The sequence below is a fragment of the Pygoscelis adeliae genome, unplaced genomic scaffold, assembly GCF_000699105.1.
Source record: "Pygoscelis adeliae isolate BGI_AS28 unplaced genomic scaffold, ASM69910v1 Scaffold320, whole genome shotgun sequence".
Classification (NCBI taxonomy): domain Eukaryota; kingdom Metazoa; phylum Chordata; class Aves; order Sphenisciformes; family Spheniscidae; genus Pygoscelis; species Pygoscelis adeliae.
Genome location: NW_008823967.1, coordinates 744,292 through 762,068, shown reverse-complemented (window position 1 = coordinate 762,068; position 17,777 = coordinate 744,292). Strand labels below are relative to the sequence as shown.

Genomic DNA, 17,777 nt, shown 5'->3' with positions numbered 1-17,777 from the left:
AGCCGCCCGGCAGGCACAGCCCCCCGCACCCCACTTACAGATTCCAGGTCCTCTGTCCCCGCGTTTAAGAGCCGCACGCCAGGAGCCACAGGCTGCACCCCCTTCGGGTCTTTTAACGGTACAAATTATTTCCTCAGAAGGCTGCCAGCCCTCGTTTAAAGGAACGGGAAGGACAAGCCCCAGCAAAGACAGTTAGATGTCGAGGCTCCAGTTAGAAGACAAACCCCGCAGGCAGAGAGTACCCGGGAGCTGTGTGACCATCCCTCACCACGTGCGCAAAGCCACGCTGAGGATGCGAACACAGACACACTCCCAAAGTTGGGTCCAGCCGTGGCTGAAGCTGGACTAGGTCGGAGCTGGTGAGTCAGGAAAGGGCTCCAGCTTCTGCTGTACTTGCCTGAGCTGCCAGTTGTTTGACAAGCTACAAATTATTTGTATTTTCATTATGAACAAGTTGCTTTCATTTTTAAATTATTTGCTAGCAGCAAACACTACAGTTTAAAAACAACCAAAAAAAAAATCTAACTGCATATTATGTTTCCATTATAGTCCCTGTGGAAGTGATACTTCAACCCTTAAAAATAAGCAACCAAATTAAACATCTATTATGTATGTTTTCTCACATCTGGAAATCTGATATCTGAAATTATCTGGAAATAATACTGAGTTACAGAATTTGTGTAAGAGAGTACCATATTCTGCACCATTAGCTAATTAAAAGTTGCACTACGGGCAGGCGAAACAAAGCAGAGACTGCACGATCCTCCTCCAGTGACCATTTCATACAGGACCAACATCCGATTTCATCCTCATAAGCCTGCAGATGAAATGTGCTTTGGCTCAGGAAGACTGTTTTCCAAAAAAAGAGCAGCTAGTCCTTTCTTATGTTGCCTGAATAATTTGGTATCTCTCAAACTATTGATCAGCTCCCTTTCCCCTCCCTGCTCTATTTTCAGAACGAGCCTCTCATGAATATCACATATAAATCCACAAGTCTTCCTCTAACCTCGGTCTCAATTTGATGCTCAATTTTATTTTATACCCAGACACACCTCACGGTTTTTGTTCATTCCCACTTTTCCATTTCTTACTGCCTAGACCCCCCTGCTTCAGCTGATTAGTTTCATTTGGCATAAAGTCAAGCATTCACCCCACGTGCCACCCCACTGCAAGCTACAGACCAGTACACGCGTAACACAGGGCTCTGGGGACCAGCAGTATGTATGCATTTAGAGGGGAGAACTCCTCCAATGGTGCATAGGTAACACAGAGTTCAGAGATGTCTGTGTGTCTATACAGACATTTGGGGCAGAAAGAGGATGGCAAGGTGGCTGCTACAGAGAGTGGCCAGAGCTTCTGACTCCTCCATCAATCTTCCCTCCCCCAGTATCAGCTGTTGCAGTAGGAGGCATGAGGGACTCCAACCGGTGGGAACAATTTTGGCTTCAGACATTTGGAAGGAAATTATAGAGAAGAGGGTGTTGCAAAGGGAAAGGCTCTCTGGTGGAGTTATTACTTGAGGAGAGCCTTTTGCCCGGTCCCTCAGAGTGAGGAGAGGATTGCTCATGGTCCTATCATGCTCCCAACCAGGCTCAGCGGGAGTTTGGATGGGGCAGTACTGGGCACAACCACAGAGCATCGTTTCTCTCCCACCAAATTTGTGAACTGCTGTTGAAAAGGGGAGATCGAACAGAACAAAGAAATAGCCCAACTGTGCTTACCAAACCACAGCCCTGCTACCAGTACCATGTAACTGCTCAATTTACATTGGGCTTAAATTTCCTAAAAGTTAGTTTCAGTGGTTAGACACACAGCCAGGTCATTCCTGTAATTCCACAGATACAGACCTTTTGTCTATATGCACAAATACCTAAAAAATTAGAGTGATGCAGCTAGGCAAGCAGGCCTGTCCCCTGCGTTATCAAAAGACAAGCTCCTTATCAGAAGCCAGGTATAAATACAATAGCCAACTTTTACTTTCATGATTAACATTGGGCCACATTCTTCCCTCTGCACAGAATCTCATCACATACTACTTGCATCTCAGAAAACACAAAACATCATAAAAAAGAATGCAAGTTACATTAATCAAATTGTTTGACATTTTAATTGAGATCCATGTTTGTTTTGCAACAGTTTCTCAAAGGCTATGATGAAACACAAGAATAATTTTGAACGAGACTAAATAAAAGCACAAATCCCAGGAAATAATTCTGCATTTGGAGAAGACTGAATAGAAAAGCCTGATTTTAACTAAGATCTACAGGATTACCAAGAGCATTATGGAACGTCCTTGCAAAAATTCCTCCCTTCAGTTAAGGCTTTGAAAAGAATGTTTTTCAGAAGTGTGGAGAACCTCTAATCTCAAGGCAATAATTGAGAATTAGAGGTCCTTAGCATCCTTGAACATAGAGCTAGACAATTATTTTCTAAACAAATCTAACTTTACAGTAAAGACCTATTAATCTTATTAAAAATGAGATGGATTCTTACCACTGGGAGCTGGCACTGTAATTGCGAGTCACTCAGTTGTTCCTAATTTATTGGATGAAACAAATAATGCAACATTTTGTGGTTGGTATTGTTTTATTGTCTAATATTGATTAAATTATTTACACTCCTACTTTTCAATCCACAGTTTAGCACTCATACCTATGGCTTTTACTTTTATGTTTAGCACATCTTTGTGTCAAGTGTCAGAATTTCGTTTCAAAAAAACAGGAACCTGATACCATATAGACAAGTCTCCTCTATATTTATGTTTAAACATATTCATTTTCAAAAATGACAATTTATAAAAGAAGAGTCTGCTGGTAGCTTTCTTCCAGCTCATTTTTACTACAGATTCTACTGCGTTTTTCTTATTTTAAAGTGTCCCTTTTAGAGTGTCCTGCTGCCTCCATGTGGAATCCGTTTTCTCCCTCAGCCCCCCGCCTCTAAATTTAATAAAAAAAAAAAAAAAAAAATCAGTAGCTGACAATTTTAAGCAAAAATATAAAGCACTATAACATTACCTACATTGCCTTTTACTGAACTAGGTTCTTGAACACTCTAGGAACTTTGTGGAAATTCAACCAGTCAGTGTTGAAAAGGCACAGGATTTTTGTGCTCAGAGACCTCCAGCAACAATAGTTTTTCCCCAGCCTGAAAGTTAGGGACTGCTGTTAGGATACAGCAAACAGTCTGATCCGAAAATTCACAGGTACCCAATTGCCACCTACATTAGAACCCACCAGATTTTACTGATTCTTCTGCCACAGACACCCTGCAAATCTGTAACAAGAGTTTGCTTCTATTGCAAGAGGAAAAGAGGTGAAGTTACTCTTACATATAACCAGGGATGGTGTAACAACGATACAAGCTATTCATTATTAAAATCTCACAAAGCTGTCCATGTCTGTGGTTGTTTCTGTTTCATGGTACTACATGAATGGGAAAGTTATTTTTCACACATGAGAGAAGTTTAGTTGTACATGAAGAAAGCTAACTTTGGTCCACTTGTCCAGCTTCCTAAGGACAGCATATTGGAAAGGTAACAACTGACGGTTCAAAAACCAACGTAGAAGTTAACAAAAATAATTTGGTATTTCACTCCTAAACCTGCGCAGGGTGGTTATTTGTCCTAGTCATCCACCTTTTCATTCTGCGTGTCCACTAATTGTTGAGTTTTTAAGTCTTCAGCTTGTTCATGATCTTCCTTATCTGCATCATCTACTTGATTACATTCCTTTTCTTCTGCTTCTCCTTGATCAACACTTTCATATTCTACTTGTTCAAGGTCTGTTCCATCTATAAGTTCTGCCTGTACTTCTTCCATCTGTATTTGATTTACGTGCTCAACGTGTAACTGCTCCACATGAACTTCAGCACCTTGTTCAGTCTGAATGTGTTCAACTTCCAAGTAACTAATTTGCACCTGTTCCTGCAGTTCATCTATCTGTGTGCCTTTCACTTGATTGTCCTGTATGAGATCCTGGTGCATCTGTTCCACAGTTACCTGTGCAGGATCCACTTGTACCTGAATTACTGGTAGGACATGGACTTGCTCCACTTGCTCTATTATAGTCATTGATGTTACTGGTTCAGCTTCCACAGCTTCCACTGGAAGAACCTCTTCTGTTACTATTCGTTCTGAAATATTGTGCATTTCTTTGAGATGTCTTCTCAGCTCACTGCCTTGCATAAACCACAAATCACATAAGGTACAGTGGTTGGGCTTGTCACCGGTGTGTATTACCAAGTGATCTTTGAATTGATCCCAGCTGTTAAACACACTGTTACAAACCTGAAACAAAAGATAGAGTAAGTTAAACAGTGCCAACAGAAATATGACAAAGTATAGTGCCTATTTCAGATCATGGCTTCACATAGCGTAGCTTCTTGCTACTTGGATTAAAAAAACATATACATTAGAGGTAAAAGCTGAGAAATCAGCTTCAGATGAACAGAAGACCTGGTATTTATTGATTTCTTTTTAAGAAACAGTGTGCTACATTGAGTTGTGCATACACAGGATACCTACAAAATTTATGAGTCAGTACAGCATTTGAAAGTTTTCTCATTTTAACCTTACATGAAATTCACATACAGTATCACGCCCCAATAAATGTCTGGTGCTGGAGTTTTGGGTGGAAAGCTATTTATGTAATAATACTGTACAATGAAAGTGTAATACATACTGTCCTCTTACTGAAGTTCTAGATGCAGTACTACTAGCCAACTTTTCCTTATCAGCTTTCATTTGCTCATGGCATCATGAGGTTTAACTAGCGACTGAACTCTCTCCCATTTTGCCATTTCAAAAAACACTTGAGGGATTTCAGCAGATAAAACTCGCTTAAAACTCCATCCCTTTAATTCTCTTCCAGCTAAAAGTACTGCCTCAGCTGCAGACACACTGTTTTCACAAAGCACGTGAGCACACTTCCTTCCCTACAGCTGGCACTAAGGTTAAGTAGCCTGAAAACAACACACAGAGACTGCAGAAAGGAATGAGGTGCCAGGGTAGACGAGAGAGAAGAGTGGGCTACAGTCAGGCTTGGAGCAAACAAACAGGCTCAGGAGTCTTTGTCCATGCAAGTGTTCTTGGCTGCAGACAGCAGCAAAGAACACACATTTCAACACCCCTTCACTGCTGGCAATGTTCTGAGACAGAATGTTCCATCTCCTCCTAATTTTCAGCAACAGCACAGAAGGATGATGGAGTATCTGACAGGGATTAACTCAAGAACAAGTCTGTGTAGTGGAGCTAAATATCTCCATTTTGCTGTTGAAGTCTGTTAAAACGGGTTTGTGATGCTAGTGCCATGCTTTTTTTCCCCCCAGGCTCACGCTTTAGAAAGAAGTTGCACATACACTTCTTAAAATACTAACCTTATAGATAAGCACTCAAAATAGCTTAGTAATACATAAAGGTAGTGACTATCGGTAATGCCCAAGCATATAATTATTGTTCTTGCCATGTGGAGCCTAATTCAGTACTCAAGGTATACATTGAAGAGCACCAAAAGTGCTCACCAATGAAGCACGATTTTGTTTTCTCCTCTTTGTTCATTGAACACTATTCAAATTTAGTTCCAAAGAGAGAAAATTTCAAGAAGAATTTATCCAAGAATTGCTGTAGTTTCTGCGGGCTGAAGAAACACTAATCCACATTCACAACATCTGTGAGAGGATGTGGTATCAATTTAGAAAGAAAAAGCTACGACACAAAGCTATTAGACCGAAGGGGCACAAAGACAAAACAGTACATTCAATGAAGCTATTAGGTACAACTTTGTGTTATATAGTAATTCTCACATTCAGAACAAACTTATCTTTAAGACAAAGGTATGCTCCCAAGAATTAACGTCGGACTAGCATAAGAACTAAATGATGCAACAGCATCAGTGAAACTTCTGATTAAATTATTTGATTAGCAACACAAAATTAATTCATCTCCTGCAGTATTCAATGCTTTCTGTGACTAAGATCACTCTCTCTTTTGGAACAAATAAAGCCGATATGCAGCAGTTTTCTTCACTACACAACCCAATTTAACTGCAAACCACAGCCATTCTGTGAACTGAATAAGGTGAGAGATTTGGGGGGGTGGGTGGGCAGAGAGAGAGAGAGAGAGAGAGAAGAAGAAGAGTCCTCTTTCCCAAAAAACAAAATCGAAGCCAAAACTTTTCTTTGCCATTTGAAGTTACTTTTTAATTAGGATATTACGGGGGGTGTCTTCCAGTCTTGGAAGGTCCTGTTCTGTTTTTTCATTTTTCTGTCAAAAATGCTTGAAAGCAGAATGACTTTTTTTCCCCAACAATTAAGCTAAAAACTGAAGAGAGGGAGTCAAGTCATGAAGCGTCCCTATCTATGAGTGAGGAGTGATAGCTGTCACCTGGGTGCTCTCTCTCCACACAACTAAGGCAACGAGAAAGAGTGAGCACGAAAAAGTGAAAGTGAGCAAGCACGTGAGAGAGAGAGAGAAAAAGAAGTGTGTTCTTTTTTGAGACTGTGACAGCATTGGGGCAGCAAAATGGCAAATAAAATGCTACAACCAACCTCTTGTATTTTCTAGCTATTCAGATTCAGCTTTTAAAAGCTACATAAGATTTATCTGAACAGTTTTTCAAATGTCAGTTACATATAGTGACCAAGTACCCTAGCCATCCATTTACAGCATTTATATTTGCTTAACAGACATTACAGATTGTCATCGTAAGCTGGAATGACTTTCCAGACAAAGTCAATATATTGGGTATCAAAGAGAAGAATAATAAAATAGGAAATAAAACAGTACTTTGTATTTTGGACTTTAGTGAAGCACGCTCACAAGTGGGAAAGGCCTAAGTCAGTGCATCAAGAACCTTAAAAAGGAAGCAGGAAGATCAGTAAAATGCAGATGAACACTTACCTAGCCATAAGAATCTCTCTTACTATAAGTATTATGAGGCTTCATATCAGTAATTCCATATTTTAAATGAAACTACTTAGATACAAGAATTTATCTACATGTTGTGGTTGAATGCGATCCTTATATTTATTTTACTAAAAGTAGGTCTTGGAGACATAAGTCCACTTTTGTTGCCTTTCCTGCTCAGTATTCCCACACTCCCTCACCACAGGAAGGAGGTATCTAGCCTCCTCAGGCTTTGCTACTTCCATTACCCACCTGACATTCGTACAGCTTCTTTCTTCCCTTTTTAGCTCCAGCTCCAGACTGGCAGGCTGTCAGGTGACATTTGAGCGTGCTATTCCTAGCAAAACGTTCATGGCAGTTTGGACATTCAAATGGTTTTTCACCTGTTAAGACAGATACAGGGATTTGTAAGTGTATAAACCAGCCAGTTTTCTGTCAACTCTCTCTTCTTCCCCTCTCCCTTTTGTGTAGGTTGTAAAGACGTGGCCAACTGGATGATTCTACAGAAGAATAGAAAGACATTCTATGTAAACTTTATTTATGTAAATAAAAGGGCAAAAACTTAATGTGGACTCATAACTTTCATTTAGAAATAAAATAATGTAACAATTACTAGTGCCATTTAAGGTACATTTAGGTTTTTATGGAAATTTGATTACTATTCTGATGAAGTATCTTAAAGAAATAGCAGCTATTTCTCTCTTTTTGTCTGATAATACTTACAATTAAAGAATCAACATTAGTAAATATACAAAGTGACTCATTCAAGAAGGAAGTATTTAAATAATACAAAGTTTTATTTTCAAGAACAGTAACAGCTTATGCCTGAGAGCTGAAACCGAGCTCCAGAAAAAGAAGTTGGCACAGAATGACCACGAAATAATAATGCATCAGTATTAAAACAAACAACACCCCCTCCCCCCAAAAATACGCTGAAGAGAAAGCACAGAGGGACATAAATGGGCACAAGGAAGATAAAAATTCCTTTCAGTTTGGCTACTTAATTTCAAACCTGGTACCAAACACAGGAGCCAGCTAAGGACAACAGCAGGGGAGGCTGAAAACAGGTCGTTTTCTTTTTTTCATCCCAAGTAGTATATTGTTATTACTGTCATCAAGTAGTAACAAAGAACAACTGGTGTCTCTGTTTACTAATTTCACCATGCACAAACACAATGAAATTCAAGGAAATTAAAGTACAAGAAATTGGGAACAGTGTGTTTCTTCTGAAAGTCTGATAATTATCTGCAGAGATACTGACACCAACATCACTAATGAAACAAACGGCTTAATGAACTCCAAAAGAGGCTGAGACATTTCAGTGAATAACATAAGAATCTATCCTAGCTAGTTTAAAAGCCTGCATTTTCAGGAATGCAGTAGTTATTGACTATTGAGATGGAAAGCCAATAAACCTGTATTTTCAGAAATAAAGATATTCAGAAGTTCCCAATTAGGTTTTCAAAAGAAATCCACAAGTAGCCTATAATTCTCACACACCTACAGAAAAAAGTTTAATGGTGGGAACATTCCCCTTAATGGTTGCAAAATGCTATGTTTTTGGAGACTGTTGTACCAGTAATGCAGAGGATGCTGAACTGCCATCAGTCTTGCAGGTCAAAAATCATGGACTTTGCCCAAGCAACCAGTGGATACTACAGAGCAAAACTCACACCACAGACCTTCACCTGTCCTGTGATCTGGTCACATTTAAATAGTTACTTGGAGCAAGGCACCAGTCAAGGACAGATTTATTCTATTGTTACTCAAATTCTTCAGTGATCTCCAACATATTCCGCCAAAAGTGTCTGAAAGTGACAATTCAAAGATAATGGTGGCAATATCCAAAGGCCAAAAGACACTGTGTGACTTCTTGCACAGTGCAAATCAACGCTGTGACCTGGGCTGCACCCGTCACAGCAGTGATGGAAAACAGAGAGCGTGCCAGCTGTCTTCTCTCCTCTTTCTTCTCTGACAAACACGCTGGCAAGCTGGGGGCTAAACTCCTCTGCTAAAGGCGACAACTTGCTTCTCCTCCCCCACATGTCATCCAACTATGAGTTTAGTCTCATCTAAATGAGATTTTACAAAGAGGGAGGTTTTTGGCCTGATCTAATGATTAGCTTTTTCTCCCTTTATGAGAATGGATGAGATTTCACTTGCCAATCGTAAGCAACTCACAGGACAGAAATTCCGACCAGAGATAGTCCAATATTGTGCTGGTCCTTTATAATCCAACAGTCACAGGAAGGAGACTTCTCCAAATAAATATTTTTTAACCCAAAGAAATTCATAACAACTAACACGGTGACATTTATTTGCCTAATATGTAAGAAATACCAGGGAATTCAACCATAACCATAAAGCTACCATATCATTATTTAGATTTGGTTTAGTGATAAATAGTAAACCTAGTTATTATTTTTTTCCACAAACACACCAAAGGCAGGTGTTTATCACATGAACTTCTTGGGATCATTTATTCAAGGTATGTAAATAGAGTCTGTTTATTCACTCCTATGGAAGATGTTATTTGCAGTTCAAAGTACACTTCCTGTAAAACATATTTTAGACTTACCAAGAATGGCAAAGACCTTGATTAATTTTTCCTGAGAAGTTTGTATACAAATTACTTCAGTTACAGGGTTTTCAGACAAGGGCAGATTAATTTGGCTGCTCGGAGCACATCACGACTCCTTCACTTACACCTTCACTCATGTGAGCACACACACACACTCTCCATAAAAAGAAAAAAAAGAAAAAAAAATCAAAGAAGGCCTAACTTTGAGAAATATTCAGCAGTCAAAAGTTCCAGTAAAATCTGAGGGAATCAAAGCTGCTCAGTGTCTCTTTCTGCTAGGGAATATCAGCTTTGCAAAATATCAGGATTAGACCAGCATATTGAGAGCAGTAGCTTCATTCCAAGACTGATTTCCTGTATGAGGAAATTGCTCTTTCTGTGTAAGACAAATTAGAGCTATTGAACTCAACGGGTATATGTTACTTAAATGCAATCTTGCAGAATTTCTGTGCTGTGTGTTACTTAAGATTGGCAAGTGAAATCTCATCCATTCTCATAATGGGGAAAAAGATAGTAATTAGATCAGACCAAAACCCCTCCCTCTTTATAAGTTCTGGAGATGACTTTGTTAATACTTTCAGAGTTACATGACATGCAAGACATTTCTGAGGTATTTTTTCAGAGACTCAGAAGCTGCTTAAGGCACTGTATGCATGAGTGAGAAAGAAACTCCGTGGATCTCCTTCCTTCCTTTTATTGAGACAAAAATAATAGCCATTGGTAATGTCAAATTTCTACATCAAAAAGAATTACCAACCCTGATAAGGTGTCTATTTCTCTCCCAATTGCTATTTTCATGTTATTGCTGGTGTTGTGATTAAGCAGCAACAGGATCAAATACTTTGTAGGACATTTTCTCCCAGGCCTTTTAATTTCATTTTAGCATTCAACCAGTGCTATACAGAATTCAGAACTTAGAAAGCCTTTGGCTGAATGGGACTTTTTCCACTGACCTTAGGAGACCACAGTTAAATGGTAGTATCTGTTTTGATTTTAAGCTTGAGGCTTTTGAAAATGCTAAACCTGAAGTATTTCGATTTCATGCATTATACTTGTTCTATCAATATATATTTAGAAAGTACTCTGTACCTCCTGTGATATGCTAAGTTGCTTTGTCCCCAAAATTTTTCGTCGCAACAGCAGCCAACATATTGTGATTTTTGGGTTACTCTGCTAACCTGCCACAAACTTTTCGCTGAAAAGACTTTTGTTAAGGAGCTGGTATTCGGATTGCTCATAGTGGAGAAACACTCCCTGCTTCATAGGGGATAAGGATTTGCCGAAGACTTTTTATAAACAGAACTTTTAAAGGGCTATTGGGAATAGACTGGACACAGTGTCATATAAGAAATCAGACTTAAAAGGCTTTAACAACAATAAGAATCTGCAAAAGAAACAGGGCTGCTACCCTCCATTTAATTCTTACTGATGACTCATGACTGACATACTAAACGAAAACATCTGGACGATCAGGACCACATATATTTTACATTCAGAGTTATCTGTATAATGCTCAGTACCTGTTCAGATAGTAGACTTTTCAGTGAGATGAAGAAGTAGCATCTTAACCTCCCATATTATAAAGAAGAAAGAGGGAGCACAAGTCATTTTGTACTCAAAAGATGCTATCCAGATTTCACAGTAAAAAAAGTGTACTATAGTCACTAGAAATGATTTGCTGTGTTAATTAACCAAGAAAAATCAAATCATAGATGAGATGTCAAGAGCAAGGGTGAAACTTTCCAAACAAGATGGTACAAGAGAGAATTGTTAGGGAGTATTTTATGCCTAATGCATTAATAGGCATTTGCTCAGAAGTTCTGTTAGATAAAAAAACCCTCTAAACTGTATTCCACTGGGAAGCTCACAGTTCGGATCATATTTTAACAGAAACATTTACTGGTAGAATTGTGAAAATAAAAGTAGCTCCTCAGTTTGGTACTTTTGAAGAAGAAAACATGCCTTAAGAAATGATTTTGAAAAAATCTTTAAGATTTAATAGACTTGAGAGAGAAGCTTCATTAGTGCTTTCTGGTTTTAGGTACCTATTTTTAACCACCTCAATCCCTCAAAAGTTTACATCAATGTAAAATAAAACAAATGAACAAACAAAGAGATAAACCAGCATTTTAGTTGTACCTAGAAGCCAAGTATTTCTAGCACTCAGGACTCGTGTTCTTTTCAGCACATTCTCTATTTCCCCAAAACATGCAAAAACCCAAAATGCTAGAGGCAAGGCCGTAAGGACAGGACTATAGCAGTGCTCTTACCTGTGTGCTTCCGGAGGTGCTCTTTAAAATGTCCAAAATGGTCAAACTGCTTATCACAGTACTGGCATATATGTATTTTTTTGCCAGGTCTTTGCTTCTTGCTGGCACCACCTTCATCAAGGTGGTAACAGGTGAGGTGCTGTTTCAAAGCACTCTCTCGTAGGTACCTTTTATTGCATATGTCACACTTGTAACTCTCAGTAGAGTGTGTTTTCATGTGTTCCTTAAAATGGTAAAACAATTTAAACGAACGGTTACATTTCTCACAGTGGAATAAATTGTTCACGTGTGACAGCTGAAGTTCCACAATTTCAATACCTTCTACCTGTTTGCACGAGGGATCAGTTGCACTATCACCTTCTTCTTGGATCTGGCATTTTCTCTCTCCCTGACGATACTTGCTGGTGATATCTGCCAAAAGAGCCAAAGCAGATTCATCTGATGTACCTGTTGTCTGTATGTACTTTATGGATTGCTCTGCAGAAGCCACTTCTTCAAGTGTTTCGATGCTGTCGTCTTCCACTTCAATTGTCCCTTCAGCAATCTCAACCTCAATTTCAACAGGCTCCGATTCTGCAGATGGCAGTGTTTCTGTGATAACATTAGAGGTTTCAGCTATCTTCCTCTTTTTTGGTTTATTTTTACCTTGTGCTTGATTTGATTCTAAGGGTGATGAATTTTCTTTGTTCCTGTAAAGCATTTGCATAAACATGGTTATGATCCATAAGCACTGACATAACAATTCCTGCCTAATACTGAGCTTCTGCATCCAACACTCTCTAGCTGTTTCTCAAAGAAGCTGAATGATGAATGACCACCTAATCTGTGTGCATATCAGAAGCTAATTTGTCCTTAATCTATACTCCTTAGAGCTGTAAAATAGCATGGTTAAAGCTGCAGAATTTTTGACATAAGGCTACTAAAGTGTTTTAAATAGCTCTGCTTGAATGATATAAAGCACCTATCAAGAAGGAAGGCCAGTTAACATAATGACATAGGTTTATCTAAGAAACTTGTGAAATTCTGTACTTGGAAAGAAAACTTCCCTGAAGGAAGGAGTTCTTTGGCCTGCCTACTCAGAAATAAGATTCAAGTCCTTCCTACGCTACTCACCTCTTAAGCTCTGGAGTGTGAGCAATTGCCTGCAGCGCTTACAGCTTGTTAGAAAAATACTACAGCTGTGATGTCACACAATGACTATTATAACACCTCGTACTTCAGGAAAGCACACAGCTAACAGCTGAGGTAAAAATAAAAGCCACTGGGATGTGGAAAGAGTATTCTAGTTTAATTTTCTGGGCTTAAACACAACCCCCAGCTCTGTTACTGTTCTCCCTGCATCATACTCATACAACCCCCTTCCTCCAAAATGTCAGGGACAGTATGCTATCTCAAACACAGACAGAGCTGAGTGGGCCAATGCTTTCAAGTCACACCCTCAAGATCATCCGCAGCACTTATGTGCTGGAGGTTTTACTACCGATTATCAGTTTTCGAAAATGAGTGGCTATCTTCCCCTCAAATCAGACTGACAGGAGTAAGCTGTGCTTTTACCTTCCTTTGCAGCCTGATGAATCCTTTCACGTAATCTACTCCCTATCACTTTGACATTTTCTAGTAATAGGAGAGATAAGGCTTCGCCCAGTATCTCTAAGTCATATGTCAGAGATGTGTAGCTAATGATCTAATGTAGGATATAGCTTATTAAATTGCTCCTTACTCTATTCCTCTGTCTTACACAGGAAGACAGAGCAGCTAAACTTACAGTTTCATCTAGCCTGGATTTCTGATGTCTAGAAGGCAACAGTTACTTTGCACATTACTGCAAGGAGCTCTAGGATCACGTACCAAAAGAATAATCTGCTCAGCAAAGAGGAGACTACCGTCCTTGACCACGTTGTGTGAAACTTTGAATGGGGGTACACACATACAACACAACTGCACTTTAATGAATAACAGCTGGTTGTTTTTTTCTAGTCTAGATTATGAGATGTGAAACTCCTCGATGCCTTATACAAATAGTTAGTCCTATAATCATCTCTACTTCAGCTGAAGTTTCTGAAGCTTACCCCTTTCAGTCAAAGCTCTAACTGAGGCACTGTATTGCAATTCTTCCCCCTCTTACTGTGGAGAAAACAGAGACTGACAGTGGTACTTAAGTTTGTCTTTCTAACCAAAAAAACCCAAACCAAACAACCTCCCCTCCCAACTTTTCAAAATCTGTGAACAATGGAAATAACTCTAAGAATAGACTGGTTTGCATGTGTGTTCGTTAAGCAAAACATTTGTTTCCTTGTAATGTAAGAATTACAGCGTTTACTAGTGATGCATAACCAACAAACTGCATAGCATTATACAATAGTGGGAAATAATTGCAGGCTGGACAGTTTAGCTTGATGAATGGATCTGAATCCTGGTTTAGCAGCTCTATTGGTATACAGTGACTCAGAGTGATACTGATTAGAATATATTTTTTCAGTTTCAAGTTTCTTTTAAATTCCTCAAGCAGACAGCTAAGGTCTGGTTTTTTTCCTGAACTAAAAAAAATATTCTTTTGGTGGTCATGCTTAATCTTAATAATGTCAAAAAAGGGTGTTTGTGGGGTTGGAGGGTAGGACTAGAAATGCACAATCCCACATCTTTCCTATTAAAAAAAAAAATACATACTTCAGCTCTACTGCCAATCCACAGAATAAGCACAGAATAAGTTAATTTGGAAATAAATGCTGACATTGAAAATGAAGTTTCCAGTGTATCATGTCATGGAGGGTTTTTTTAAACAAAATGTTAACTGGCTACTAGAGGAATTTGGGGCCAATGCCACTCTCCTTGACTAATGTGTCTATGGGGACATAAAAAGGAAGCAACAGTCTTTCCTCAGCCTGAATGCAAAGACCTTTCAGCAAGTCTAGAAGAGAAAGCAAGAATAACCATAATGCTCAGAGCATTTATTGCCCCTCCCTCTGTTTCATGCTGGCAGAACAGTGTAGCATGAAGAAGGAATGACAAAGTGACAGCACTTTGTGAAAGTGAAAGGGAAGGAAGGGGATGAAAAACAGCATGATGGCACTGACACCTGCTTTTCTCAGGTTGGAGCTTGGCAATGGAGTACAGTTCCTGGTACTGGATAAAAGATGCCCGAGCAACATTTGATTAAGTATTGATCCCATATAAAACTGATCATAACAGTTATATTAATTCAAGAAGTTTGAGAGATTAATTTTGCAGCAAGAAGTTTTAAGATCACTGCTTATTCTCTCAGAAATAGCAGAAAGCTGCATGAAATCAAAACACCAGCACAAGCTTGTTAGTGCGGTCTAATTACCTGAGGCACATTGTCACTGTTCACCCAGCTCTCAATCAGGTATGGGCAGTCAGATAGCACAGAGACCTGGTATTAGCTACCATAAAGTCACAGCCCTACAATGCCTGCAACATTTACCAGCCATGCCACTTGTCGAGTTCCAGCCCAAAGAATGTGACATTAATTTTTTAGCCCGTATAACTCTGACCCATATCTTATAGTAGAAGAGTATATGGTCCCACACAAGTTTAGGAGGTTTCAGGATAAGGAACAGCACTGCAAAATACTGGCAGCCAGATCTTGTAAAGGGATTCTTGTGACTCCACATTTCAGTGTTGGGAAGAAAAAGAGGCTTATGTGCTCACCTGATTTCAAGTGCTTTGATTGCTTCTAACATCTGTAGATACTCAGCTGCTTTCCAAACATCATTTGCTTCTTCCTCACCTTGGACCATTAGCTTTGCTGTATAGGTGAACTCAATTAGGTGACGAAATGCCATGTTACTTACACCTGTATACAGGCAAGAAAACCAACAGTTTCTTTCAGCAATTCTTCAGTCTCATCTATCTGATGAATCTTGCACGCTTGCCTGCTCACCATTTTGCTCACAATACTGTTGCTGCCAGTTTCATAAAGATGACACCCTTAAAAGGCTCACATTGGAATAAAAAGTCTACTATAGAAACATCGTGAATCTGAAACAACTACAGAGGTAGGTCATGACAAAGATAAAAGGAAGGATAAGATGGATAAAAAGCTGTTAGAATAATAAAAAGTATAGATTTAAACACAAAAATACAATCTCTCTCTCAAGAGACCTCTGAGCAGCAAGTTACTGGAGGCTGAAATACTGCTCCAGGAATTTGCTCCCTGCCTACCAGGCAAGTATTGCTCCACATCTGCCCTGTTCTTCCATCCCAGCCAAGGCATCTGCCATTGGCTGTCACTGGCAGCCTTTTTCATCTGACCAGAATGGCTGTTGTCAGCGAAAAGATTACATGTCACACTGCTAGTCCTAAAAACATACAGGGTCTACCTGACCTCCATTAGCCATGTACTGGGGGGAAGGAAAAAAAAGGGAAAAACACACCCACAGAACTTCACACGTCCCCTTCCAAAAGATTTAATTCAAGACTGTTCTTTTTCTTTTTAATTTTTCTTCAGGGGAAGTTTTTTTTCAGTGGTAGCTGCCTCAGAACAACTCAAGAGCTGAGATCTAGAAAGCTAATTGATATGACCAAGCACGTATGTAGGACTGTACCAAGGATACTACATTTATTTCCAGCTTGGGCACACAACTCTGAAGGTTTTTATTTGCACAAATCAGATTACCTTCAATCTCCACCAAGGGCTCCTGAGTGAAATCTTGGAAGAATTTGTAGAAGAACTGGCTACAGGCAGCAAGAACAGCCTTATGAGCTTTGAAATGGTGACCTATTAGAGAGACAAAAATTTTGGATTAGGATAACAACACCGACCCCACTCATAGTGCACAATAAGTGCAGATGCAGAAAAGAGACCACCGGGTCTACAAATCTGTTCCAGCAGCACATAGTCACTTTGTATGTCTCCTTGTAACATGGGATACTACTGCAACTAGCCCGTCCCATCTCATGCAGACTCTTGCTGACATCACTGACCTTGCTGAAGCTCTGCAACTCAATCAGTTGGAGGACTCACTCACTCCAGTGTTTCCCTTTTCAGGTATTTAAGTTATGGGAAATTCCTATGCAAACTTTTTCCTTTATGTCTTGGGCTCAGCTCTCAGGTTTTATCCAGGTTCTTCTTGGGTTTTGTGCCCTTACCGACTGATGTATTTTCTCACCACTTCTGCCAGCATGAACACCGCTGCAGAACAGAAGCAGTTCTGCTCTGTTCTTCCTGTTTTCCAGACTGTGTATTCCCTATCACTGTGTTGCCTTCTCCCCGGTGCAGGCATGAACATTGGTAAGGCTCACAGGACAGAGATAAGAGAAGCAACATGGATTAGTACTACAGAGCTGCACACAAAACCAGCTTTGAGCCCAACACATGGATTTGGTAATACCAGAGCAGGAGCAAACATTCAGGACAAGTTTTGTGCAAGCGCTGTCAGTGAAACTACAGCAATTCCTGAAAAGTAATTTTTTCTTCATTTGCTTACTTTTTTCTAATCTGGGCTCTATAGGATCCTTCTCCTTCAAGTGAGTTTTTGCTGTTCTTTTAAAGATCAGGTGGTACTCCTTTAGCTAACTCTGCCCTAGTGGACACTGCCTATCTTCCTTGAGGTCCTCATCTGTTCCAAGACATGTTTGGGATAAGAAGCAATCTTAGGTGATCTATCAGACACCACCTTTTCTAAGGAGATAATAAGCATTTATATCTCCATCATCCTTTTAAACTAATACTTACATCCTTAGAACACATATAAGAAGAGCCTACCAGGGGAGGTGCCTCGCTCGACCTGCTGTTTACAAACAGAGAAGGACTGGTGGGAGATGTGGTGGTCGGAGGCCGTCTTGGGCTTAGCGACCATGAAATGGTAGAATTCTTGATTCTTGGTGAAGTAATGAGGGGGGGCAGCAAAACTGCAACCGTGGACTTCCGGAGGGCGGACTTTGGCCTGTTCAGGACGCTGGTTGAGAGAGTCCCTTGGGAGACGGTCCTGAAGGGCAAAGGGGTCCAGGAAGGCTGGACGATCTTCAAGAAGGAAGTCTTAAAGGCGCAGGAGCAGGCTGTCCC

At 39.8% G+C, this 17,777-nt stretch overlaps 1 protein-coding gene across 2 annotated transcripts in view; it reads right to left on the bottom strand.

Annotated features, from left to right (window-relative positions):
* Positions 1-2,175: 2,175 nt before the first annotated feature.
* ZNF131 (zinc finger protein 131) overlaps positions 2,176-17,777 on the bottom strand; it is an 18,353-nt gene continuing 2,751 nt past the window's right edge. The window contains exons 2-7 of one of the 2 annotated variants that reach the window (XM_009324451.1): positions 16,389-16,490; positions 15,422-15,566; positions 12,078-12,441; positions 11,753-11,975; positions 7,154-7,284; positions 2,176-4,285 (exon numbers count right to left, since the gene is read on the bottom strand). In XM_009324451.1, the coding sequence (XP_009322726.1) occupies positions 3,623-4,285; positions 7,154-7,284; positions 11,753-11,975; positions 12,078-12,441; positions 15,422-15,566; positions 16,389-16,490 (1,628 nt within the window). In that variant the 3' untranslated portion in view covers positions 2,176-3,622. Of the gene's footprint in view, positions 4,286-7,153; positions 7,285-11,752; positions 12,442-15,421; positions 15,567-16,388; positions 16,491-17,777 lie in introns of both variants that reach the window. The other variant, XM_009324444.1, reaches the window with a different exon arrangement.